The sequence below is a fragment of the Podarcis vaucheri genome (assembly GCF_965113315.1).
Source record: "Podarcis vaucheri genome assembly, chromosome: 14".
In the NCBI taxonomy this organism is placed as follows: Eukaryota; Metazoa; Chordata; class Lepidosauria; order Squamata; family Lacertidae; genus Podarcis; species Podarcis vaucheri.
In genome coordinates, this window is record NC_138752.1 from 42,601,693 (window position 1) to 42,627,949 (window position 26,257).

Here is a 26,257-nt window from a genome sequence, read left to right on the forward strand (position 1 = left end):
CCCTCTCCTGCCCTTTTCCCCTTTGCTGGCACAGTCCAGGTCATAAGGAAAGCCACAGGCTAGCCCAGGGGCTCCCAACTTCTCCATTAAAATGCAGCTTCAGTGGCGTAGCGTGGGTTGTCAGCACCCGGGGCAAGGCAAGTAATTTGTGCCCCCTAACCCGTGGATTTGCGCCCTCTAACCCTAACTCCCAGATGTTGCGCCCGGTGCGGCCGGCCCCCCCTGCACCCCCCACGCTACACCACTGTGCAGCTTAAACTTCATTTTACAAAATACATGCACACTTCAGTGCTCAGTACATTGTTACAGGAAAGGGAAGGGGGTGGTTTGGGTGATGCCTTTTGGATCCCCAATAGCCTGTGAATTTACATCTGTAAGATGAGAGTTTGAAGGGACTGCTGAAGGGGTCAAACCAGTTCCTTTATAAGATCACAGAATCATACAATTGTAGAGTTGGAAGGGGCCCTGAGGATCATGTAGTCCAACAGCCTGTAAAGCAGGAATCTCAACATATGGTCCCCATCCAACTTCCACCAGCCCTAGCTGGATCATGGATGATGGGAGTTGTAGTTCAGCAGCATCTGGAGGGCCACAGGTTAGGTACCCTTGGGCTATAGACCCCCCTCCTCTAACCACTGCACAACAGGGGCTTTCATCATTGCATCTGATCCTCATTTGAGATCAGTGCATCAGAAATATGAGGACTTTATCTGGGCTTTGATGTTCTCATGCACTGTTATATATGGCTATACAGTGGTACCTCGGGTTAAGAACTTAATTTGTTCTGGAGGTCCATTCTTAACCTGAAACTGTTCTTAACCTGAGGTACCACTTTAGCTAATGGGGCCTCCTGCTGCCACTGTACAATTTCTGTTCTCATCCTGAAGCAAAGTTCTTAACCCAAGGTACTACTTCCGGATTAGTGGAGTCTGTAACCTGAGGTACCACTGTACTGTACTGCTTAGATGTGTTATTTTTAAATGTTTCTTAATTTTTGTTTAGAAAAAGATTATTAGGAATTTAAAACTCAGGAGCATCCCTCATTGTGAGATTGTCCGTGGTGGGGCGTTTGACTGAACCTAGATTGTTGTGTCTCTCTCTTCCTCCTTGCCTAGGTTATTCCCAAGGACTATAAAACCATGACTGCTCTGGCAAAGGCCATCTCTAAGAACGTGCTCTTTGCTCACCTGGATGATAATGAGAGAAGGTAGGATATGATCCTCTGATTTCACCTTATTCACATTTTGGCTATCCATTGCTAGCCGAGTGCCCATCTAGGATTGGCAACAGGAATGGATAATCAAGCTGGGTTTTAGCCGAGCAGTTGAGCAGCGGTTTATTTCACTTATTCATTTGTTAAATTTGTGCTCTTCTTTCCACCAAGCGGTAGACATTTAAGGGTAAGGTGGTCACAATAACCTTACTTGACCATTGAGACCTCTCCAGAACTGCAGGCACTGCATTTGATTCAAATTGTCTTCTGAGTTGAGCTCAGTGCAAAGGTGGATCTAAGAGAGAGCGCTCGGTGCGGTTGCACCAGGCATGGGGCTTCTGGGGCACTGCAGCAGGAACCACAACTATGACAACCATCAGAAGGTGAGAGGCAGTGGGGGGTGGGGTGGGAGGCCGCTGCCAGATTTTGGCATTTCACAGGGCGCCACTGAAATTTGAGGCGCCAAAGTCTGCCACTATTCAATGTCATCCTGTTTAGTGAGTTTGCCACAGAAACCCGGCATGCACAGCACTGATTGGCTGTGGCCTGTAGCATCATTATCCCCTAGAGAACCTTTGCAACTCTTTTAAAACTGATTGTGCTTTTTGAAAAAAAAATAAGGTGACATGCGGATGTTTAAATGAATAAAGGTATACTCAGTGCTTAATAATAATAATAATAATAATAATAATAATAATAATAATAAAATTCCTTCCAGTAGCACCTTAAAGACCAACTAAGTCAGTTCTTGGTATGAGCTTTCGTGTGCATGCACACTTCTTCAGATACACTGAAACAGAAGTTGCCAGATCCTTCTATATAGTGAGAAGGTGGGGAGGGGTATTACTCAGAAGGGTGGTGGGAATGGGAGATTGGCAGATAGCTGAGATGAGCCTGTTGATGACTCTTAACGACTGTAATAGGTCTTACAGGAGACCTGGTCTGAACAGAGACATTGGATTCTTATCTCATTATACATGACTAAGCCATTTCTCACCTTCTCACCCCTTGCCTTTTCCTGTAAGACCTATTACAGTCGTTAAGAGTCGTCAACAGGCTCATCTCAGCTATCTGCCAATCTCCCATTCCCACCACCCTTCTGAGTAATACCCCTCGCCACCTTCTCACTATATAGAAGGATCTGGCAACTTCTGTTTCAGTGTATCTGAAGAAGTGTGCATGCACACGAAAGCTCATACCAAGAACTAACTTAGTTGGTCTTTAAGGTGCTACTGGAAGGAATTTTTTTATTTTGACTATGGCAGACCAACACGGCTACCTATCTGCAATAATAATAATAATAATAATAATAATAATAATAATAATAATGAGAGCCTGCATAAGGGGAAGGATGGCTGTAGCCCAGTTGTGGGTTCAAACCACTACTATGTCATTTACGTTGTGGATGCAGGAGGAAAACAGGCTCACCCATAGAAGAAAGATTCAGTGGGTCTCCTGTTTTAACGTTCAGTTTATATACATCTGTAAGTAACGTGGTACAGCTCAGCTTTGCAGAGGGTGCAGTCCACAACCCGTTCACTGCAGAGCAGCCCAGTCAACTTTAATGGAATGCTTCCGGACTAAATAAGTTATGGATTACAGCCTAGGTTTCTTGACCTGAGCGGCGCTGCATCTTGTGAGGTGGCAGCTGGGCTTATCCTTGTCCTTTGTTTCCAGAAACAAAGGTGGTCTTTGAATCAGCTACAACAGCTGTAAGAGCCTGGTATGCCCTGTTCTGTCAGCTGCTGCGCGCGGATATTTAGACTGCCCGTAACAGAATACTTCAAGCATTTGGTAACTCCAGATGATTTTGTCATTTGTTCTTTCTTTTCTTTTTTTAAAGTGGGGTTATGCAGTATTTTAGTGGCTGGTGGTAAGGATGGATGGCAGCCACAATGTGAATGCTTCCTGGGAAGAATTTGCATGTCTGTGCGTTCCGTGTCACAGGCAGCCCTCAGGTGCTTAGGGTCGTGTCTTTGGCAGTAGACAAGCCCATTTTTTTGCAGCTGGACTGATGGACGATGAATGACTCTCCTTCACTGGAAGTTTTTGAGCAGAAGTTGGATGGTCATCTGTCGTGGAAGCTCTAGCTGAGATTCCTGCATTGCAGGGGACTGGAACCCCTCGGGATCCCTTCCAACGCTACAATTCTATGAGGATGGTGATGTGTCCTACTTTACAGAGGAGAGTCCTCCATCTGAAAGCAATTCTCAATTTTAGGGGGGGGGGAAAGCCTATTTATATTTCAGGGAGTATTTTAAAATTTGCACCTATACATACAAATTTTCATACATACATTTTATGCTAATCTGCACAAATCTTCCCCTGTTTTTTATTTAGCAATGTGCTTTTCCCTCTTTTTAACGATGCGTAGTTAACCCACGACCAATCTGCATGGTGCAATGCTGTGACATCACAGAAGGAGCATTCCTCTAAGAAATTGGCACCAAACTAGATGGAAAGCATTTATATTTTTGTGTAACGTGCAGGAGTGTGTGTGTGTGTGTGTGATTTCAATTAGGACTGCAACACTGAAAGAGGAAAGTAGAAGTTGTTGTTTTACTCTTTCCATCTGCCTCGGGTTCCTGATGGAAATAAGCCCCCCTACAGCTTTTGCTTTGCTCCTCTGAGAGCCAGTGCGGTGTAGTGGTTAAGAGCGGTGGACTCATAATCTGGTGAACCAGGTTCGCTTCCCCACTCCTCCACATGCAGCTGCTGGGTGACCTTGGGTCAGTCACACTCTCAGCCCCACTCACCTCACAGAGTGTTTGTTGTGGGGGAGGAAGGGAAAGGAGAATGTTAGCCGCTTTGAGACTCCTTCGGGTAGTGATAAAGCAGGATATCAAATCCAAAATCATCATCTTCTTCTCCTCTGGAGAACGTTTACATGTAGGGTTCCATATTTGAGTGGGTGGGGATTGTCCTGGCAATAGCGCTGAAATCCATGCCCTTTCCTCTGATCCAAGGCTAATGGGAAGCCCAGCGATTGTTTGGCCACTTGGTTGCCGAAAAAGCTTTGGTTGGGCACCAAAACCCCTCAGTTGCACAGTAACCAAACCAGTAAGCCCCCTCCCCCGGGATAGTTTTCCCTCCAGGAAACAATGTGCCATAGCTCAGTGGTAGAGCACTTCCGACGTCAAGACCTGTTTGACAGAGAGATGGACTTCCTTGGAAGGTGATGGACTCTCTTTCATTGGAGGTTTCCACAAAGAGATTGGATGGCCATCTGTCAGGGACTCTTTAGCAGTGTTGAGCTATAATTCCTGCATTGCAGAAGGTTAGACTAGATGATTCTTGGCATGGGATCTGGAACCCCATATCTGGGTGTTCCCTGACTTCGCATCCAGCCCACCCAATTACGTTGCATTTCACATAACTAATCCTTGTACATTTCTCAGCATGCCATTAATCATAGCACATTAAGGTTCCACAATATCTGCTCAGACATACTGCTGCTCCTGTTTTTCACATTCCGTTTTTTGCCATGATCTCAAATCACAGCCAGCCACCACGGTGCACATACTGCCTTTTGAGTCCCATGATTTCATCGGGGGAATTATTTTGTTCCTGCCTTTTCAGCTGAAAGATCAAGTGGTTCATGTCTGGTCATAAGAGGGTAGCCATTTTGGTCTTTGCCACCTGGTGTCACTGTGTTCAAGAAATTTGAATATACATTTACACAGTGCTCTTTTTCTATAAAAAGAGGTGCTGGAACTCACCATGAACACCTCCCTCATTCTCTTAGCATGGCAGTGGCACCCACCAGAGACATGCCGGAACTGAATTCCTATGAGTTCCCCCTGGGGGGAAAAAGCCCCGCATAGTGTGACACTGATCAGGCAGCCAAAAAAGACAAAATCTTTAATTGTCAGAAACGGAAACATTACACTGTCGTTTAATTCACATTACACTTCTGTTTGGTTGTAACAGAGCATCTCTAGTGGGCATAGGCAAACTCGGCCCTCCAGATGTTTTGGGACTACAACTCCCATCATCCCTAGCTAACAGGACCAGTGGTCAGGGATGATGGGAATTGTAGTCCCAAAACATCTGGAGGGCTGAGTTTGCCTATGCCTGATCTCTAGAGTAAGAGGACAACCTGCCACTTCCAGCAGGGAAGGAGGTGGACCTGATTCACACAGGATGTATGGATAGCTGTTTGTATGGACACATCTGGCAGTCCCATAACTGTTGGACTGCATGCACAACTGGGAACTGTAGTTTACCCCCACAGAGCTATTATTCCCAGTGCCCTTACCCAACCAGAATTCTCAGGATTATTTGGGGGAAGTCATGTGCTTTAAGTGTTTGGTATGTACCTAGCTGCAGAGAGGGCCTTTTGTATGGTATGAACAGCATTGAAGCTACACAACTTGGCATTAATGCAGCCATAGGCTACTTGCCTTGCCCACAGTGCCAGTCTAGACCTCTGGCCAGGAAATGCCAGCCCCACAACCGCAGGGATGGATGCTTCCACTTCCATGTTGTTGTAAAGCGGGAGGCTAAAGTCCAACAGGTGGTGATGAGAAAGACAGCTTGAAGCCACATCTGGAGAAATGTGCTTTTGCTCTGCATTCCTGCAGCTGCTTCTCCTATGTTCTTCCAGGTTGCCCTGTTTTAACATTCATCGTATGGCCTTTCCCATGATTGCAATTCCAAGTGTGCCTCTTTATTCCATGGTATATATGAGATACCCCTCCCTTCTTATGCACGCACCAGGCGATTGGATTATCACGCCTCCCCCAGAGATGGGATATCTATCTATCTCTGTGTTTGACCCAGGCTGCTTTGCTGAGAGGCTGAGAACATCACTAAAACAGACTTGAGGGCTTAAATGGAAAGACGTCATACCATTGGAGGGATGGAGGAGGAGGAGGAGGAAGTTTGTACTGGCAGAAATTGTGAGGCTTTGTTTTGAAAGCTGCTCTGCCTTCTACCCAGTAGGGCAGAGGGAAAGCATGTTATGTCAAAGCAAGAGGCAGGCTTAAAATCACAGATCTGTAGAGCTGGAAGGGACCTCAAGGTCATCCAGTGCAACCCCTTGCAATCCAGGAATCACAGCTAAATAATCCTTGAAACATGGCCGTACAAACTGTGTTTGAAATCTCCAATGAAGGAGAATCCACCATTTTTCACGGTAGTCCGTTCTGCGATCAAGCAGCTCTTACCGTCAGAAAGTTCTTCCTATTCTTGAGATGGACTCTCAAGCTGTTGGGTGGTATATACCGTATTTCTCGCTCTATAGGACGCAGTTTTCCCCCTCCAAAAATGAAGGGGAAATGTGTGTGCGTCCTATGCAGCGAATGCAGGCTTTCGCTGAAGCCTGGAGAGTGAGAGGGGTCGGTGCGTACTGACCCCTCTCGCTCTCCAGGCTTCAGGCAGCTATCCGCAAGCCTTTGGAGCCCGGCTTGCAGATAGCAGCAAGCTCCGGGAGTGAAGGCGAGGTTGTGCGCAACCTCGCCCCCGCTCCCAGACCCGTTCTGGGGGCTGGGGTTGGGGGAAGCTTGGGCTTCCCCCGCCCCAGCCCCACGGCTAAAAAGGAAGCCAAGACAGCGAGCGGGATGGATCCCGCTCGCTGTCTTGGCTTCTTTGCTCTTTGGGGCTGGGGGGGGAATATTTTTTTTCTTTATTCCCCCCCCCCTAAAAACTAGGTGTGGCCTATGGTCCGGTGCGCCCTATGGAGCGAAAAATACGGTAAATACTGTTAATGAAATTAAGTGAAGAAAGGAATAGCCTTTAGGGAGGGATCATATCTCAGTGGTATAGATTAGAACATATGCTTGGGTTACAGAATGTCCCATGTTCAACCCCTGACATCTCCAGGTAAGAGAATCGGGTAGCTGGAGAAGGAGGGAGGAATCTGGAGAGTTCCTGGGGATGACAACACTTTGATACTGTGCGCAGAAAGACGAAAGAGAGACACTTTCTTCCTTGCTTACAATAGTAGAACCTGGGACAAGCCAATGAAACTGTTTATTGGAAGATTCAGAGCAGACAGCCGGAAATCCTTCTTTGCACAACACCTTGCTAAACTGTGGAACTCACTGCCACAGGATGTGGTTATGGTTGTTAGCTTGGATGGCTTGAAAAGGGGGTGAGACTAATTCATGAAGGATAAAGCTATGTGGTACCTCTACTGCCAGAGGTGACAACCTCTGAGTAGCAGCTACTGGGAAATGTACTTCTCTGAATTTTCTGAAGCAGTTCTCCAACCAAAATAAATGCATATATTGGGGGAAGCGTGCACAGAAATGAAAATAGCATCCGGGAATGCCCCATGTTAAGAAAAATGTGCACAAAACGTTTTTATTGTTATTTCATTTATCAATCACTTCCCATGAGGCATTCCAAGGCTATTCACAACATAATAAAAGCATTTATAAAACAGGTACACACAAATAAAAACTTATACAATTGCATATATAAAACATTATACTCCCACACACAGAGTTAAAATAACTGCATGTATAAAAACAATGGGTTGTATTAATAAACTTATCTTTGTCCTGTACTTTAATTTTAATGGTTCTATTCTAAGTAGGACTAGCATAGATTACAACCCGTTTAAAAAACAACAGCAGCTTTTTTTTTAAAAAAAAAAACAGCATATATATTTTCATGCAGACTTTTAAAAAATTGCAGACTGAAGTGGAAATGGGGTAATATGAACCAGAGACAAGAAAATAAAATGAGAGCGACAGATCCGTCCCTCTCTAGCCAAGCCCCCCACATAAACAGCCTCCTCAATTTGATATTGTTTTTTCAACTTGGATCCCGGCACCTCCTTCCTTACAATGGAGTCGGATTTAATTAAGTATATGAAACTCCATCTGCTTGTAGATATCTCCCACCCCGACCACTGAATCATTTCCTTTCTTGAAGTCTCACCTAGAAGTTCCTTCCTTTTTGCAATAGGCCCTAGTTTATTGCCATCTTAATCACTTTCCTCCACCCCCTGCCCCCATCGCCACATCCTTGCATTCTTCCCTCGCTGGAAGCAGCCAGCAGAAACAATTGGAGGCGGAACCAAGTTGAGTGCAGATTTCACTAGAAGGAAATCTTATACCGACTCAGAACCCATCTAGCTCAGTATTTCCAACACTGGCAGGAAGCAGCTCTCCAGGGTTTCACTCCGGCATCTCTTTCTCAGCATTACCTGGAAAGACGGGGGTTTGAACCCAGGATCTTCTGCATTCAAAGCAGCTGCTCTGCCACCAAACTACAGCCCTTTGCCAATCATAGTAGCAAACTTTAGTGTGCAACTCAATTCCTGGTAGATAGGTGTCTGGATCAATTGGGTTGGATATAATGTTAGCTCTATTCAGACCAGGATGCGGGTGGCGCTGTGGGTTAAACCACAGAGCCTAGGACTTGCTGATCAGAAGGTTGGCGGTTTGAATCCCCGTGACGGGGTGAGCTCCCGTTGCTCGGTCCCTGCTCCTGCCAACTTAGCAGTTCGAAAGCACGTCAAAGTGCAAGTAGATAAGTAGGTACCACTCTGGCGGGAAGGTAAACGGCGTTTCCGTGTGCTGCTCTGGTTCGCCAGAAGCGGCTTAGTAATGTTGGCCACATGACCCGGAAACTGTACGCCGGCTCCCTTGGCCAATAAAGCGAGATGAGCATCGCAACCCCAGAGTCGGCCACAACTGGACCTAATGGTCAGGGGTCCCTTTACCTTTTATTCAGACTAGACCCGTTAAAATGAATGGGCTCACTTAGGCCCATTGGGTCTGTTCTGAGTTTAGGGCTCACTTTCTAGACAGAGCTCGGCGTTTTAAAGAACGATGTCAGACTGTTGCTCCGTCTAGTTCAGTATTTTGATTGGCAGGATTGTTTTCCAGCCTCACCTGGAAAGACCAGGGATCAAACCTGGGGCTATTTATTTATTCATTTAGCATGCCAAGCATGTTCTCTCCTATGGAGCTATGCCCCTTCCTCATAGGAGAATTTATGAGGTTGCTTATTTTGTTAAAAGGAAGCGAGGGATTTGCTTCTTGAGGCTCGGAATAGATGCAGCACAAAATGCGTAACTCAGAAGTACACAGTGGCTGTGTCTAACAGCATACCCCTAAACCGTCCCAATTTAAGCGGGACATCCCGGAATTACAGAAGCAATCTCAGCTTCTGATTGGATGCCCTGTTTTTTGGGTCTCACGTTCTTGCGTGAATAGATGGCTGGTGCCAGAGCGCTGGACCAAAAGACGCTAGGTTTTTTTGGTAACCTTGAGCGAGTCACCTGTCTCCTGGAACAGCTCAGGACCTAAAGACAAGCGTCCCAGTTTTGATCAGTGGGATGTTGGAAGATATGTAACAGTGCATTTTCATTTGGGGGGGGCATTTTCACTGGCATCATGATGGGGGGTGGGGATAATTAATCCTCTACACCACAGGAATTCCAGCCCCGGTGAAAACAGGTATTACTTGTGCCTACTCTCAATTTTAAAAGGATGCTTCCCTCTTTTCCATGTGATGCATTGATCATCATGTCTACTTGGTTCTGACGGATTTGGTGCTGCTTCAGTGCAGAGAAATGGATCAGATAACCTTTTTAATGGGGCTTCCTAGCCCTGATCTTCTTGGACTTCAGGGTTTAACCGAAAGGAATTTGCACAGTGACTTTCCTAACGTTTCATTCAGAAATAAAATGTCAAGGCCATGCATTTTTTTCCTCTTTCTTTCTTATTTTGGCTGGGGTAATTTTGGCTCAGCCTTATGTCAAGCCCTCAAGGGGGTGGGCGGCGGTGGTGGTGGGGGGCAAGGATTGTAAAGCATTTCCCCCCTTCCTTTGCAGTTAACATTTAGAGAGATTAGAACGCCAGAGGCCATTTTTTTCCTGAGCTGTTTTATAGAAGAAGGCCTGATCGCACTTGTCTGAGCCACATACCTGCTTGAAGTCATATTTGCAAAGGAGGTTATTGTTGTCAGCGTTTGATTAACAGAACTGTATAAAGCAGGCAGTGGCAGCAAAAACAACAAAAAAAAGCAAAAGTCAAAGATCATAAAGAAAGTTAGAGATGAAACGTGTTGATTTTGCAAATCCAACAAAGGGAGATTTCTTCCATTCGTAGTGGGGTGCATTAAAGCAAAGAGGTTTGGGAACTGTGTGGTTGAAACCTTAAGAGAAAGCTCGCAAGCTGAGTTACTTATTAGATTTTGTAAAAAAAAGAATTCAGCCCCTATATTCCTGTGAGATCCAGATCCTACGTGTTTTGACCATTTCAAAGCTGTTATTTGCCAAAGCACAGAAGAGAACATGTCAACCAACAAAGCAGGGTAATCAGAAAAATCTGGAAACAACTGAGCTTCATTAAGTTGTCAGCAATGCTGAAGAAGAGAGTTAATTATCAAGAAGAATTAAATAAATGGAATCAGTTAACAGCTGAGGTAAAAACAGAATTAATTGGATATTTCGGGTGTTCATGTGGATTACTTTGTTAGATCAAGAAAATGAAAAATGTAAGGCAAGAATTATACCTTTTCTGTCAAGCATGGATCTCCAGCTCTGGAGATTGGTCTTGACATGAAGGAGATATAACACAACTATATTATATTGTGATGATTTATTCAAGCAGTTTTTATCTCACCATTCACCAGAAGGGATGCCAGGGAACCTAACAGCTCCAAAGGTTTTCTTTCATCTGTTCGATACTCATAGCCTTTTTAGTGGTGGCTCCCCATTTGTGGAACGCTCTTCCCAGGGAAGCCAGCCTGGTGTCATTGTTGTCTGTCTTTAGGCAACAAGCAACAACATGCTAATTTACCCATGCTTTTAGTTTTGAATTGGAAGGGTAATTGGATATTAAAGGAGATTCCGGCTAAATACCAGGAAAAACTTTCTGATGGTAAGAGCAGATGGTAAGAGACAGTGGAGCAGACTCCCTCAGAAGGTGGTGGACTAATCTTCACTAGAGGCTTTTAAGCAGAGGCTGGATGGTCATCTGTCATGGATGCTTTAGTTAGGATTCCTGCATTGCAGGGGGTTGGACTAGATGACCCTTGGGGTCCCTTCCAACTATACTATTTGATGATTCTATGCCTTTGTACCCCAACTTTTTCTCCAAGGAGCTCCAGGTGGTGTGCATGGTTCTCTCTCTCCTCATTTAATCCCTACAATAACCCTGTGAGGTAGGTCAGGCTGAGGGATAGCGATCGACCCACGACTGAGTGGGGATTTCAACAGACTGCAATCAGGACTTGCGGTTGTTTTCAGTTCACAAGCAATACACAGTTGATGACTGTCCTCTGCCTCCCATTTGCATCGCATTTCCTTGCATTGAAGTGAACGGTATGGAATATGGTGATGGCGATGTCATTAATTATGTAACTGATGACATAAAATTCCACTACAGTGGACAGCGAGGCAAATAATGTAGTTTTTGCGATAAGCTGAACTGCAGTGAAGCAGACACAGCGCAGCATGTGACTGATGGGCAGAAATCAGTGCCTTTTTAACACCCCATTTCCCCATGCTTAAGTTCAGTTCTGCATATTTCAGCATATCTTAGGAAACAAGTCCTCATGAAAATTCAGCAGCATTTTCGTGCGGATTTCTAATAACGTACACATCTTTTCTGCAGTTCTGCCTAACACACACATTTTTTGCAGTGCAATTTCCCTGTCTACAATGCATTCTCATATGCCGTTTTCACCAATACATGCATTTTTATGCACGCTTTGCACTAGCAAATGCATCTTTGTACTCATTAGTTAGCTGTGGAACTTCACTGCAAAATTCAGAGGAGTGCAAATTTCAAAACATGGCTATGTTTCAGCTTGGGTATTATTTCAGATGGTGTGAATTAAGTAGATCCGCCTATACATATATATATATATGAATAGAAATTCTGCATTCATCCGTAATCACAATAAGGCTTAGGAAAAGAAGTTGCTGTAAAGCTGCTGGTGTGAAGGGGATGCAGAGACGTAAGAGGAAGGGAGGGGTTTCTTCAAATGTGCTTCCTCGGGAGCTCAATCATGATATCTTTTGGCAGCTGGCACCAGAACTCCGTATTTGCCAGTTCCTTCCCTTCTCACTCCCCACTGCTGCCTGCCATTCATTCTCTAAGCTCCATCCACGATTGTGCAGAAGGTTCTTTTCCCAGAAGCTCAGCATGGAGCGAAGGGTAACACTTTAGTTCATGATGGTCATTTCCACTTTCTCTTCCTTCTGAAGCAACATGGTTGGTGGGTTTCCATTCTATACCCACGGCCTTCCTGCAGGGGATTTACTCTAAGACCCCTATTACTCAGCGTTTATGTCCATGCACAATGAATGAAGTAGAGGACTTCATACATTTCTTTTTCTACTGCCCTATTTATGAGCCAATAAGACCTAAGCTCCTCCTCTTGATCCCGTCCACCATTACATCTAAGGAAGACTGTTTGAAATCGCTTCTTGTGGACGCAAATCCCCAAATTTCACATGGGGTGGCAATCTTTATTGTGCAGGCTCTGAAACTCAGGGCTACTCTGACTGGGTAGTGTGTCCTAGACCTGGACCTGTTTTAATTCTTTTTATTACTTTTTTAACCCAATGTGCCGAGCCTATTTTGAGGCCTTTTTATGCTTTATATACATCCGCATTTTAGATTCTTGGCGCTGGCAACTAAATCTTTACATTATTGTCTTAGGGTAATTTAAATGTCATTACGCCAGTAATATCGCTTTGAATTTTGTTTGGTTGCTTGTCTCTAGTATTTATGTCTTATTTTGCTATGGCTGTATGCTAATGCAATAAAGGTTTGATTTGATGGTTGGTGTGTGTGTGTGTGCCTAGGGACTTGAGAAATGTTGCATCATCCTAACAATGTTAACCAGGGCTCTCTCTGTAGCAGGGATACCCAATGTGGCATCCTTCAGAGGTTTTTGGACTCGCAACTCCCATCACCTCCAACCAGTAGTGGTCAGGCATTATGTGCCAAGGGCTCTTCAGTTCCATCAGGATCTGCCATGGTTTGGTAGCTGCAGGTGGAAGGGGAGGAGGAGAAGGAGAAAGGATAAGAAGCGGGGGCAGAGAGAGAGTTTGAAGGCAGCCACCTAGGTTTGGAGGGCTGAGTCAGTGTCACTGACTCAGGAGTGAAACCACCATAAAAACAGTGTCCCCCCAACTCATGGGGATGAGTCAGAATTATACTTTATTCTTCTTTTATGGTAAGGTAGTATCAAATGTGCATTAGATACATTTCCTCTGAAAATATAAAAATGGGACATGAAAATCCAGAATCAATAATAGTTGTCATTATCCCTCACCCCAACCACCTGAGTCTTTTTGTTTTTTAAGCGTAATAGAGAGGCAGCTTGATTAAAATAGCATCATGTTTACTAGATTGGTATTTATAACCCAACAAAATCACGGCACATTAATTATCTGAAATTTAAAGTAGCAGGTGCTTATTCCTACTCATAAACTGTCTCGTCTATCTTATGTACCAGTTTCCTGCATGTTCGTTTGGGAGAGAATGGCTGAGGGAGATCGAGCCATTTTGTGTTGCCGTGGTGGGTCTCTGTAACTGGTGGGCTCCTAGGGCAGGGTTGAACAGCTCCAGGCCTGAGGGCCCAAACTGCCCTTCCAAGTCTCTCTATCTGGCCCTGCAAACTGCAGGCATGGATCCCCTATGTGGACTGGGACTACAGTGGATGGGGGTGGTAAAAGCTTAAAGTCTCTGTGTATTAGGTTCTGCTTGCTGGTTTAGCCACAGCCATTTGGTTGGCCACTGTGAGAACAGAATCCTGGATTGGCCTGATCCAGCAAGGCTCTTCTTATTTGCTTATGCTTGGCTCCTGATCTGGATCAGGCCCCTTGCCATAAAGCTATGCAGCATGTAGTTTGAGCCTCAGTCCGAATGTGGTCAGTAGAGCTCATATCAAAGACTGCAGCTTTAAATTTCTTTAACCAGCTGACTAATCTGTTAGGGCTGTCTCCAAACATGTGCGGAGTGTACCCAAGAGTGCTATTTTTTAAAAAAAAATTAAAGCGCAGCTTCTAGAAGAAGTTTATAATGAAAGCACTGAGCATAGACTTTTCTGGCTTTCCATCCTTCTGTTCTGGCAGCCATACATGAGGATGAAATTCTGGTCCAGCCAGTAAAATCCTGGCAGGTGGGGAAGTGTCCTGGCTGAGCCGTTCAGCTGCTTTATCATTTGAAAACAACAAGAAAGGAGGGCAGACAGTGAAATCTGGCAGTCAGGCCCAGAGGCCTGCATCTGTCTCAGCTGACTCCTGTGTGTGAAGTGCTAAATCTCTGAAAAAAGGAGGTGCTCCATTCAATTTGGGTGCTGTAGAACTGCTACCAATTAAAACAACAAAACATTCAATGGATTTGCTATCTGGGGCGGGGAGGGAAGGGGGAAATAGGCTTTCAGAACAATGTTGTTGAGTAAAACAGGCTCTACCTTTTTGGTCAGCGTGCTGCTGCAACAGTGCTGCAAGTCATCACGAGGTAAACATGTGCTCACCAGGGCCTGCATGCATTCCTCAGCTCCTTCACGCATGCAGATGTGGAACTAAGTGCAGAGGCATTTTTAGGGTGGCGCGAATGGTGCGGCTGCACCTGACACCACGCTGCTGGGGGCGCCGAAACATCGCTGCAGAACGGAGAGGCAGGGGGCGCTGAATTTTAGCATTGCACAGGGAGCCATGACATTTGAGAGCCCAAAACCCGCTGCTGCTAAGCTCTTGGGGACAGATAAGCAGGAGATACACACACCCTGAAGCTGATTGAGACTGATGAATAAACTGGGCTCATTAATGCCCGCCATTTCATAAGGAAAGCAAGACTCCCATCACAAGCAGTTTTTGAAACTGCATTGGAAGGTCTTCATTGATCCTAGTACAAAGCGTAAATTACGTAGCTGGCATTCAGCCTGTATAGAAGCACGGGGGCCTGGTGGAGAGCCACATCTAAATCTAGGGCCAGGGAATCTCAGGCCCAGGGCCATTTGCAGCCTCCCAGACCTCTGGGCTCTCCTCAGGCCACTCGCCTTTTCCAGTCACACCACCTACTGGCCCCAATTCACTCCTTCCTTGAGTTTTTCCTCTTGACAGGAATGCATTATTGGACTCCCATGATGCCTCTAGGTTCCCTGGATAGAGAGCATACCCTCCAACATTTCTCCGATGAAAATAGGGACCTCCCATTCCCAGTGGCATAGCGTGGGGGGTGTAGGGGGGCCGGCCGCACCGGGAACAACATCTGGGGGGTTAGGGTTAGGGGGCGCAAATCCACGGGTTAGGGGGCGCAAATTACTTGCCTTGCCCCGGGTGCTGACAACCCACGCTACGCCACTGCCCATTCCATAACGATAATTCTTACTATTTCTACCCCACACATCTTACTGGGTTGCCCCAGTCACTCTGGGCAGCTTCCAATATATCTATATAAACAGAATAAAATATTTTTTTAAAAAAAAAATACCTATACATGATTGTCTTCAGATGGCCCAGGGGTTCGGATGAGAGGGGTGTGCGAGTGCGCATAGAAACTGCCTGTACGGAGGTAAAACATCTGTACATTGCTCTTCCTGATTTTGCCTCTGGCCCAGTCCGCCATGGGCATGTGGTCCTTGGGAAGGGCACTGAAGTGAATGTGAACCCTGGAATGAAACAAGGAGAGGGCGGTGGTGAAACTGGGAGAGGGAGGAGTTGAAAGCAGAAGCGCATCAGTCAGAAGGTGCTGCTCTGTTGACCAGGGCTCCATTTACACCATGCATTTAAAACACTACGATGAATTCCATTTCATTTTTATAAATACCACATTAGGTTAAGGTCTGGTTCACTACAGTAACAATTCCCCCCCTTTTTTGCAATGTACACAATATCCTTTTTGTTCTGTTTTGTTTTCTGCATGGGTACCATTTCTTGTTTCTTTTTGTGCCTTATTTCACTCTGTGCACTTGTAACTTTGTATTTCCCCCCAATAAAAATATATATTAAAAAGTGCTATGGTACTAATTTAAACACTCGTGTCCCCCCCCCCCCAAGAATTATGGGAGCTGTAGTTTGTTAAGGGTACTGCTTAAAGTGGTATAATACTGTTTTAAATGTGTAGCGCTGATTGGTCCACAGTTAAAACAACAATTTAAAGACAGCCATGAGACCCAGATTAAGTCAGTTTTTCTAAAAGGCCTGGATAAACAAAAATATATTAGCCTGGTACCCAAAAGAGTACAAAGATGGCATCAGGCCAGCCTGTTTTGGAAGGCTGCTCCATAAGCAGATGCTAAGAGTAGAAAGGCCCACTCTGTGGTGTTTACCCACCTCACTTCATTCAGAGGTAGCACCCAGCACATGGCATCCAAAGAGGTTCTTAAGCATTGGGTCAGGTGGAAGAGGCAGTCTTTCAGGTAACCTGGTCCCAAGTCATTCAGGGCTGAATTTAATCCTCAGGCTATGCGAATAGGCCATCATGAAACAAACCACCCAACCACCCACCCACCCACCCACCCACACACACACACACAGCTTTTCCATCCCCTCAAACAACACTTTTCAGTGTATAAAATTCGTGCATTCAGATGCCACCCATAAGTGAATACAGTGGTACCTCTGGTTGCGAACGGGATCCGTTCTGGAGGCCCGTTCGCAACATGAAAAGAGCACAACCTGAAGCGCCGTATCTGTGCAGGTCCGCGGCGCGATTTGGCGCTTGTGCACATGTGCGAAACATGATTTAGCGCTTCTGCGCATGCACGAGCGGCGAAACCCGGAAGTAACTCTTTCCGGTACTTCCGGGTCACCGCGAGACGTAACCTGAAAGAATGTAACATGAAGCAAACATAACATGAGGTATGACTGTTTAACAATCCAGGAACAAAGTGACGTATCTACCTGGGTGAACCGGCCCTCAGGTTTGAGCCCAACGGAGTGAGGCAGCGTCGAGTACAAAAGTTCAGGATTAAGTGGTTTGTGGGGTGGCAACGTCCATTGTCCTTGCTGTGAAGGATGCCTGTGATGTTTGCTCAGAGCTGGTTGTTATCATTTGAAGACATCGGCAGCCAGCTTATTACAGACAAACACAAGGAGGCGGGCCGTTTCCTACTTTGTAGTGTTCAGCATGAAAGACCAGAGGAAGCTTTTGAAAAGGAGCATCAGCAATATTTACTTAACCGAGTGTAGGCAAACACACGGGAGGCCTGGAACTGCTGGGATTTCTTAGTAAGAAGTGATACTGGGATTTAAAAGTCTTACTCAGGAGAAATGTGTCGTGAGCCTTCTGGAACGGATGCCAAAATACCTCTCCAGGTGAGCTAATGTGCCGTCATTTACACACTTCTTGTACACAGAGTCTTCCAGTCCTCTTTGCTTAAGTATGAATGACTATATGCGTTACAAGACAGAGATGGTATTTATAACTCTAGAAGAAACTTCAGTAGCTTTCAGGGCTCTCTGCATGTTAAAACCTGCAGCAAGTCTTTGATAGCCACAGCCATTAAAAAAGAAAAGAAAAATCTTCTAAAATTTGATTTTCTTAGAGAAGGCAGCTGGGGTATTTTTGGTCATTATCCAGTAGATAAAACTTTCGTGTCTGAACAAATTCTCCCATCTTCTTTTTGCTCATCTAGCTAACACGAACCTTAACATTACATGCTTGTACCTTTTTCTTTTTTTGCTTAGAATTTGATGTATCGTGGTAGAGCACGGTATCAAAAAAGCACTCAGCAATTCCTGCACTTAACCTCTCTTCCTCCTCGCAGGGACTTTGGGAAGGTTTTCTGATTACAGTATGAAGCCAGGCAGAATGGACCAGCAGAGCTCTGCACAACAGGATGGTAGTTTCCTAGATCATAGAATTACAGATTTGGGAGGGAACATGAGGAACATTTCATCCAACTCCCTGCACTGCAGGAATATGCAGCTATCCTGTTGTAGTCCCACGCTGCTCAGACACAGCAGAGCTCAGTGGCAGGCGAGGCCAGCCAACCAGCCAAGTCTCAGGGGGGTACTGGCCTGGGGGCAGAGTCCATATGCCAGGTTCAGTCCAGTCCTAAGGTCAGGAGTATCTCAGTTCACGCAATCAGACAGTCCAGGGGTCAAGGAAGCTGAGAATCCAAGGTCGCAAGAAGCAGCAAGGTCTGGCCAGGAACGACAAATTTTGTTTCCAGCAACTGACTGAGGCTGGAAACCCAGCATAAGAAAGCTGGAGCCAGCTGGTTCTTATCAGGAGCAAGAAAGCTGATCAGCAGCAGGTGGAGTCACTCTGCTTCCTGCTCCTTCAGGCTGCTGCTCAACAGGTGAAGCTGATCCCTGGCCTATGACATATCCCTTACAGGATTGAACCTGCAACCTTGGCGTTATCAGCACCACACTCTAACCAACTGAGGTATCCAGGCTGTTTGGTCCTGAGGTCCACAGAGGGGAGAGAACATAAGAATGTACAGCGAGCCTTGCAGGATCTGATCACCAGCTTATTAGGTCCAGTATTTTATTCTGAGATTGGCTGACTAGGAGGCGCCAGCACTTTCCCACTCAATTTTATTTATTTCATTTTTATTGACTCTGTACCCCACCTTTTTCATTAAGCGGTATATAATTCTTCTAAATAATAATACATACACAGGGTTGTAAATTGCACTGGGAGCCTTCACAGGTCCAGGAAGCTGCCTGATTTAGCAGTTTCCCATCAGCTTTTGGAGGGCTGTAAAGATGCTTGAGGGACGCGGGTGGCGCTGTGGGCTAAAGCCTCAACGCCTAGGGCTTGCCGATCAAAAGGTCGGCGGTTCGAATCCCCGCGGCGGGGTGCGCTCCCGCTGCTCGGTCCCAGCGCCTGCCCACCTAGCAGTTCGAAAGCACCCCCGGGGGCAAGTAGATAAATAGGTACCGCTTACCAGCGGGAAGGTAAACGGCGTTCCGTGTGCGGCTCTGGCTCGCCAGAGCAGCGTTGTCACGCTGGCCACGTGACCCGGAAGTGTCCGCGGACAGCGCTGGCCCCCGGCCAATAAATGTGAGATGGGCGCACAAACCCCAGAGTCTGTCAAGACTGGCCCGTTCGGGCAGGGGTACCTTTACCTTTACCTTTAAAGATGCTTGGGTGTGGGGTTCACCCGCAGCGCCCCCCCCCAATTTCCCTTGCACAAATGAGTCGAAGGTTGAAATAGGGCCCTCTGTCTCCTTCGAATCTGTGCTCTTTTGGTTTTTATCCCGGGATTGTTGGAACGGCAGCCTTTAAAATGTGTTTGACATTGTTTGCCCTTCTCAACTTCATCTTCACATGCTGTTCCGAAAATCCTTTGGCTCAGAAGGCGGGATAATAACAAACAGAGGTAATAAATAAACAAAAGGACAAATAAACATGCGGCTTTGACTGCTCCTGCTCCACCCCACCTCCTGTGAGGTGCTCTCCTTGTGGGCTCAGTTGAGGGTGCTGGGTGCCTGGAGGCACGTCCTTTGTCTTGGGTAATAAAAGTTCAGCAGAGCAAGGAAAATACAGAACACCTGTCGGGTCTGTCAAGCCTTAATCTACGGATTATAATGGTTTTTAAATTATGAATTTGTGACAGGCACTTCCCTACCTCCCCCCCCCCCATGAGCTAAAGACGTCAGCTTTCAAAAAAATATATGTATGAAAAGAAAGAAACACTGAACAAGGGCATTGCTCTCACAAAAGATATACCATTCCTTCACAGAGAACTCGGCCGTGGAGCCATAAGCTCCTACGCCAATGTTTGCCTAGCGGTTTTCAGACTTTCAGAGAATTTTGTTTACAAAGGGTTGTCTCAGCTGAGGAAGCCCTGTGTTTCCGCACTGCAGAAGATTCTGGAGCAAGTTTGGGCAGAGTTCAGGCCAAGGCCAGCCCAAGGCATCTTCTCGCCTGACGTAAAACAAATAGTGCTTCGTCCTGCGCACTCCCATAGTATCCTTAGCTACTAACCCTCAGCAGAAAACTTCAGAGGCAGTTTTCTCCTTCCCTGCTGGTAAAAATACAACAATGCTCTCTGTGACTAACAATCGCGTGCCTTTTATTTATGCCTTCTACGTTACTGCTTATTTCGACAATTTTTATGTCACTTCATCAAAGGAGACCCGATACAATACGACTTAAAATGAGGTAAAACTCTAAAATCAGAATTCAGTTTAAAACCTGCTGGAAATAAGATGAAAGATTATCCAGAAGTGCTGGAGGTTCAAGGGGGGGGCACACCTGGCCATAAATTGGGCCCACAGTATTGAGCGCGCAACTACTGTTGGATCCGAGCTGTGCATCTGTGTCATGGGGGATCCACTAACAGTCACGCCTCAAAAGATCTCAGTGATCAGGCAGGGCTATAAGAGATCAGGCAGTCCTCGACATATTCTGGACCCAAGTTGTCAAGTGTCCTGGGAAAAACGGGGCATCCCGTTTTCTCACATGACAGCACGGCGGCCATTTTGGGTGCTGCGATACTGCAGGATTTTGTGCTGAGGTCTCGCCCAGAAGAAAGCGCTTCTCTCCTGGGGGAGTGCTTTTTCGGGGAAACGATCTCGCATGGCACCCCAAAATGCGTGTTTTTGGGTGCCGTGGGAGCACAACGCTGAATATGTGTGTCTTTTGGGCTCTAGGATCTCGTGTGGTTGGGACTCAAGATGCTGGAGGTCCTTGTAAATGAATACAGTGGTACCTCAGGTTAAGTACTTTATTCGTTCCGGAGGTCCATTCTTAACCTGACACTGTTCTTAACCTGAAGCACCACTTTAGCTAATGGGGCCTTCCGCTGCTGCCACGCCACCGGAGCACAATTTCTGTTCTCATCCTGAAGCAAAGTTCTTAACCCGAGGTACTATTTCTGGGTTAGCGGAGTCTGTAACCTGAAGCGTATGTAACCTGAGGTATCACTGTTCAGATACTTTTAACCTGGTCCAACAGTGTATGGGCAGCCAGTGCAGACTTTTGATCACCAGAGTTGCGTGCTGGCGCCAATCTTGCTCCATTGACAGTCTCACCATAGCATCTTGTAGCAGCTGGAGACTCCGGAACAGGCCCAAGGGAAGCCTTTCCAAGACACCCAACATTCGCTGCCTGAGGTCGCAGCTGCACACCTGTCAAATGGTAGGGCCGGCCTTCCTTCAGAGTCACTAGATCCGCTTCGTTTTGTTTCAAACAAGAGCCCTGAGGCCTACCAACCAGAGACAGGGGGCAAAACATTGGCTCCGAGGGGCACTTCAAAATAAGGACTGTGGTGACTTTGAACACGTTCCTCCTTTCAGCAGCCCCACATAGGAAGAAAATAAAGCCACAGTGGCCATCCAGATGCCTGTGGGTTGCTCACAGGCAGGGCAGGAATGCAGTAGCCTTATCCCATCATGTTCTCCAGCGTTCAGAGTCCTGTGCCGCCTGAGGTAATATATAGCCATCATGACTGTTAGCCAATGATAGCCATGAAATTGGGGCGTACTCTCCAGTCGGCAAAGAAAGCCTTATGAGCACGTTCCATCTCATCCCCTCACATCTTCATTGGCCACATCTGGAATGGGAGCTGGATGCAGTGAGGCCATCAATTCCCGGAGGCCCCTTGGCCACCTCTACAGAAGCATCCCAATCCCCACAGTGGCTTCCCCAGCAGGGGGCAGCCTTGAGCCTGCCAGCCACTCCCCTAGCCGAGTCCCTCTCTGCCTCTGAATCAAACAGAGGCTCTCCGGCGAAAATATAACTTTTCAGGAGCAAACGATAGTGCTTTGGTTCAACTTTATGACCGGGTGTTTCCTAGATCCAAGCCTGAGCGAGTGAATTTTGGAACTGCTGGACAGGAAATAAGCTAATAATGGGATTTTGCAATGCTCAGTTTCCCATATATGGGAGCGAAAAGTTGCCACAGGTTAGTTGCTGACCTCCCGGCAATTTGGGTGAATCTTTTTTATTTATTATTATTATTATAAGAATTCCCTTTGTTCTCCTTGCTCATGTGGCATGCTGAGGAATGTGCTGTACACCAGGGGTGCGCAACTCAAATCACTCCAAAGGCCATTAAAACAATATTAACTCAAGGGGGCTGCACCACTGCATTAATCACCAGAAAGCATTTTTATTATCATTTTAAACTCATTATCCCATGCCTTGTTAACTTCTTGTTTGCCACAGCACCCTGGAGCAGGCAGTCTCATTTCTCTGATCCATCACAGATCTCTCTGACCCCCCTTCCCTCTCTCACTTCATATAATAATGCTTTTTTATGCACCTTTTAAACTTAAAACATACAGTTAAAGCACACGACCTTCCCAAATAATAATGGAAACTGTCGTTTGTTAAGGGTGCTGGGAACTGTAGCTCTGTGAGGCAAACTACAGTTCCCAATATTATTTGGGGGAAGCATGTGCTTTAAATGTATGGTGTGCACACAGCCGCCCTCTGCATCCCACAATGTACCTTCTCTCTGCGCCCTGTGGCAATAAATGAATTTGCAACACCTTGTTGTTCTGTGTGCTGCTTCAGTAGGAAGCAATTGGACAGTTCTTCTTGAAGCGCATAGTATTAAGTATGTCTTTAGCCACTGGTGTTTTATTGTGCATGTGTTCTGCAATATTTCATTGACACAATAATACTGCCTTAGTGGTGGATTTATTTTGCTTTATTCGTTGTTCTGTTATCTTTCCCCAATGTTACTAAATTATCGCTGTCTGGAAGGGCTATAGCGCAACAAAAGCAAGAGAAAAATAAGCCAGAACCTCTGCAGTATAAAACAGTGCAGTGGTACCTCGGGTTACATACGCTTCAGGTTACAGACTCCGCTAACCCAGAAACAGTGCTTCAGGTTCAGAACTTTGCTTCAGGATGAGAACAGAAATCGTGCTCTGGCGGCGCAGCAGCAGCAGGAGGCCCCGTTAGCTAAAGTGGTGCTTCAGGTTAAGAACAGTTTCAGGTTAAGAACGGACCTCCGGAACGAATTAAGTACTTAACTTGAGGTTGCAAACGGGATCCATTCCGGAGGCCCGTTTGCAACATGAAAAGAGCGCAACCTGCAGTGGCGTGTCTTCGCACACGTGGCTTGTGATTTGCCGCTTCTGCACATGACATCATTTTGCGTGTCTGCGCATGCGCGAGCGGCGAAACCCGGAAGTAACCCTTTCCGGTACTTCTGGGTCGCTGAGGGATGTAACCTGAAAGAACGTAACATGAAGCGGACGTAACATGAGGTATGACTGTATGGGATTAGAATTCAGCAGGGAGGACGATGGGGGGCAAGAATTAGCACATTTGTCATTGGCTCTGGCACCCCCTACTGTTGGCCTACCAGCCTTCTGCCCAATCATTCCCAATGGGCAGCTGCCACTGGCACTGAGTAGGCCCAGCCCTCTTATGAACTGTGTGGGCTGACTCATGGAAATCCCAGCATTCATCAGGATTTCAAGTTTTGAAAATGTTCACATTTCTCCTTGTATGAGAATGTCATTAAAGGCTGTAAAGAGGCATTCGCTGTCATGGTTCCCAAAGACACAGAGAGAAATTATTATTTCATATGCTTTTAGCGGCAAGGATTTTATATGCAAAATACCGGGGGAGGCGGGGGGAAGAGAGAGAATGTCCCTGTCTAAGGGGATAGCTTATTAAATTATGGGAACTGACAACTCCTGAGCAAAATCACTTGGGTTAAACAAGGGGGAAAGAAAATAAATTGGAACAAGAACAGGCGATGTTCAAAGAAGTCCGGAAAAGCAGAAAGAGAGGGATTAGCTACCATCCGTTCTCAGTTGTATGAGAAGATATGAATATGAATCTCCACAAATTGTAGTCTTAAATACATAAACAAAAGGGTTCATCGATGCCTACCTCCAATTAACTCCAATTACTTATTCTTATTATTAAATTATTATTGTTAAACTTCAATGATTATTTATGTTACTAGGACCAATGTTAATTGCCTAGTTCATTGTTTTGTTGTTGCTGTTTATAATGTTTAGGAGCTGTCCTAAATCACTATTTTTCATTTTGACAGTTTTCCGTGTGTGTGTGTGAACTGCTCTGCATTAAGTTACCGCAAATAAGCGACCTTAAACAACATGCCAGCTTCTTTACATGCTGAATGTGAAGAATCCACACATCATGGGGAACTGAGGGCTTTCAAGCAGGACAAAGATGTCTAAATAGGTCTCTTTCTCTTTTACAGTGACATATTTGATGCCATGTTCCCTGTCACACACATTGCTGGAGAGACTGTCATACAACAGGGTAAGCATCCCACCCTGCATATGTCTGGTGGAAGCGTGAAACGCATTGCTCCATGAACATCCATGTTTGGGGGGAAATGCTGTGACCTTGGAGCTCAGCCCCTGCCTCTCTTCTACAAAAGGGGGGGGGGCTGAAAGAGTGACTTCTCTAGTGGGTAACAGGAACGTAGACCTTCCCATGCCTTCTGCTCTTCTTCCAACTCCTCCTCCAGCCACTTGCCACCCATCGGGGTTTTCTGGGTCTAGAGCAGGGATGGGAAATGGGTCTTCCAAGAGTTGCTGTAGTGCAACTCCTATAATCCTTGACCATTGGCCACAGGGAATGAAGTTGATTCGAGCTGAAGCTCAACAACAAGCTACAGGTGGTGGGATTGTCCATTAGTTAATGAATTTTGGAAACAGATTGGTATAGAAGTATTGGAAATTGTGGGTAGGAAGGTGGAAATATCTAAATAAATGGTTCTTATTAGCCTGAGTAGCACCGAGTTATGGGTAAAATTGATGGTAACTGCAGCCAGACAGGTTATAGCGAGTAATTGGAAAAATGCAGAAGAGCTAGGGGAGAACCAATGGAGGAAAAAATTGAATAATATTATAATTTTAGAATATCTAACTGTGAAGATGCACAGAATGAAAGGGTTTAAGGTCAGTGAGAAAGAGGAGGATTGGTTTGAGAAGATACTGAATTATTTGGGTAGATTTGAACAATTTGGGGAAATTAAATTGTTAAAAGTTAAATAAACCTTGTGGAGCGAGGAGTGTAAATGTATACAGAATTGTGCATATGGTCGATTTGAATATGTTATTATTGATTATGTATGCTCAATGTATCAGCCGCCTGGGGGGTTTCACTGTTGGGTTTTGGTTGTTTGTAAAAAGAAAGAAAGAAAGAAAGAAAGAAAGAAAGAAAGAAAGAAAGAAAGAAAGAAAGAAAGAAAGAAAGAAACATGCTACAGGTCTTCCAGTCTTGGTCCAGAACCTAGGCCAATGGTTCTCAAAGGGTTTGGCAGGAGAAGATGGTGTGAAGGCTCAAGGACAATCAAATAGGCATTTGAACATTTCAACGTAGTGTAGTATAGTATCAAAATAATTTTGTTGGGATATACAACCAGGGACAGTATCCACGCCTCTGGCTGCTCTACAGTTCTGCTCAACCTGTTGTTGTGAGCAGGGATTTTCAACTCTGACAAATATGAAAGATGAGAAAAGAGAAAGCTTTCTTTGTGTTGAGGAGAAGATGCACATTTTTTTGGTCTTAAATTAGACCTAATATAAACAAGATTACCCAGCAAAAGCAAGCTCGCACCACTCATCGAGTTTGTACACATGCTTAAGGTACATATCTAAGAAACTAGTTTAAAATTATATTTTAAGAGGCTAGTTTAAAATTATATTTTGGGAATGGTTCATGTTCTTATGTAGCTGCATTGTTTTATATTTTCTGGATGTCCCATGACCGTATTCTAAAGTAGTTGTGTTCTATAACACCATCAAGCACTGCTAGGAGTTGTTTATTTGTCCTCCCCCCCCCCCCAATGTATTTCTTGTCAATTAAAAAATTGGCATGATGTGAGCAAATTTTCATTCTGAAATTGTGGTCCAGAGAAGAAAGTTTGAGAACCACTGACTTAGACTGTTGGGAAAGTGTAGGGAGAGCAGTTGGATGGAGAAAGTGATGACTGAGAAGGAGGTTTAGTTCCACCTGTTCGCCATTTATTTGGTGGAAGAATCGCCTTCCCAGGAGAAGTGACCTATGGGCTTTGAAGGCACCAGCCAGAAGTGTAGCATGTATTTATTTATTTTATTTATTTATTGCATTTACACCCCACCTCCTTCTCCAAGGAGCTGAAGGTAGTGTTCACCATTCTCCGCCTTCATGTTTATTCTCCACAACAACCCTGGCAGATTGG

The 26,257-nt window shown here is 45.6% G+C and overlaps 1 protein-coding gene and 1 long non-coding RNA gene across 7 annotated transcripts in view; both read left to right on the plus strand.

Moving 5' to 3' along the window:
* Positions 1-26,257, plus strand: part of LOC309519154 — a 155,484-nt gene that overhangs the window by 58,973 nt on the left and 70,254 nt on the right. The window lies entirely within an intron of this gene.
* PRKAR1B (protein kinase cAMP-dependent type I regulatory subunit beta) overlaps positions 1-26,257 on the plus strand; it is a 121,003-nt gene that overhangs the window by 24,492 nt on the left and 70,254 nt on the right. For all 6 annotated transcript variants that reach the window (XM_082199852.1, XM_082199853.1, XM_082199851.1 and 3 more), the window contains 2 exons: positions 1,116-1,207; positions 24,287-24,348. In XM_082199852.1, the coding sequence (XP_082055978.1) occupies positions 1,116-1,207; positions 24,287-24,348 (154 nt within the window). The remainder of the gene's footprint in view (positions 1-1,115; positions 1,208-24,286; positions 24,349-26,257) is intronic.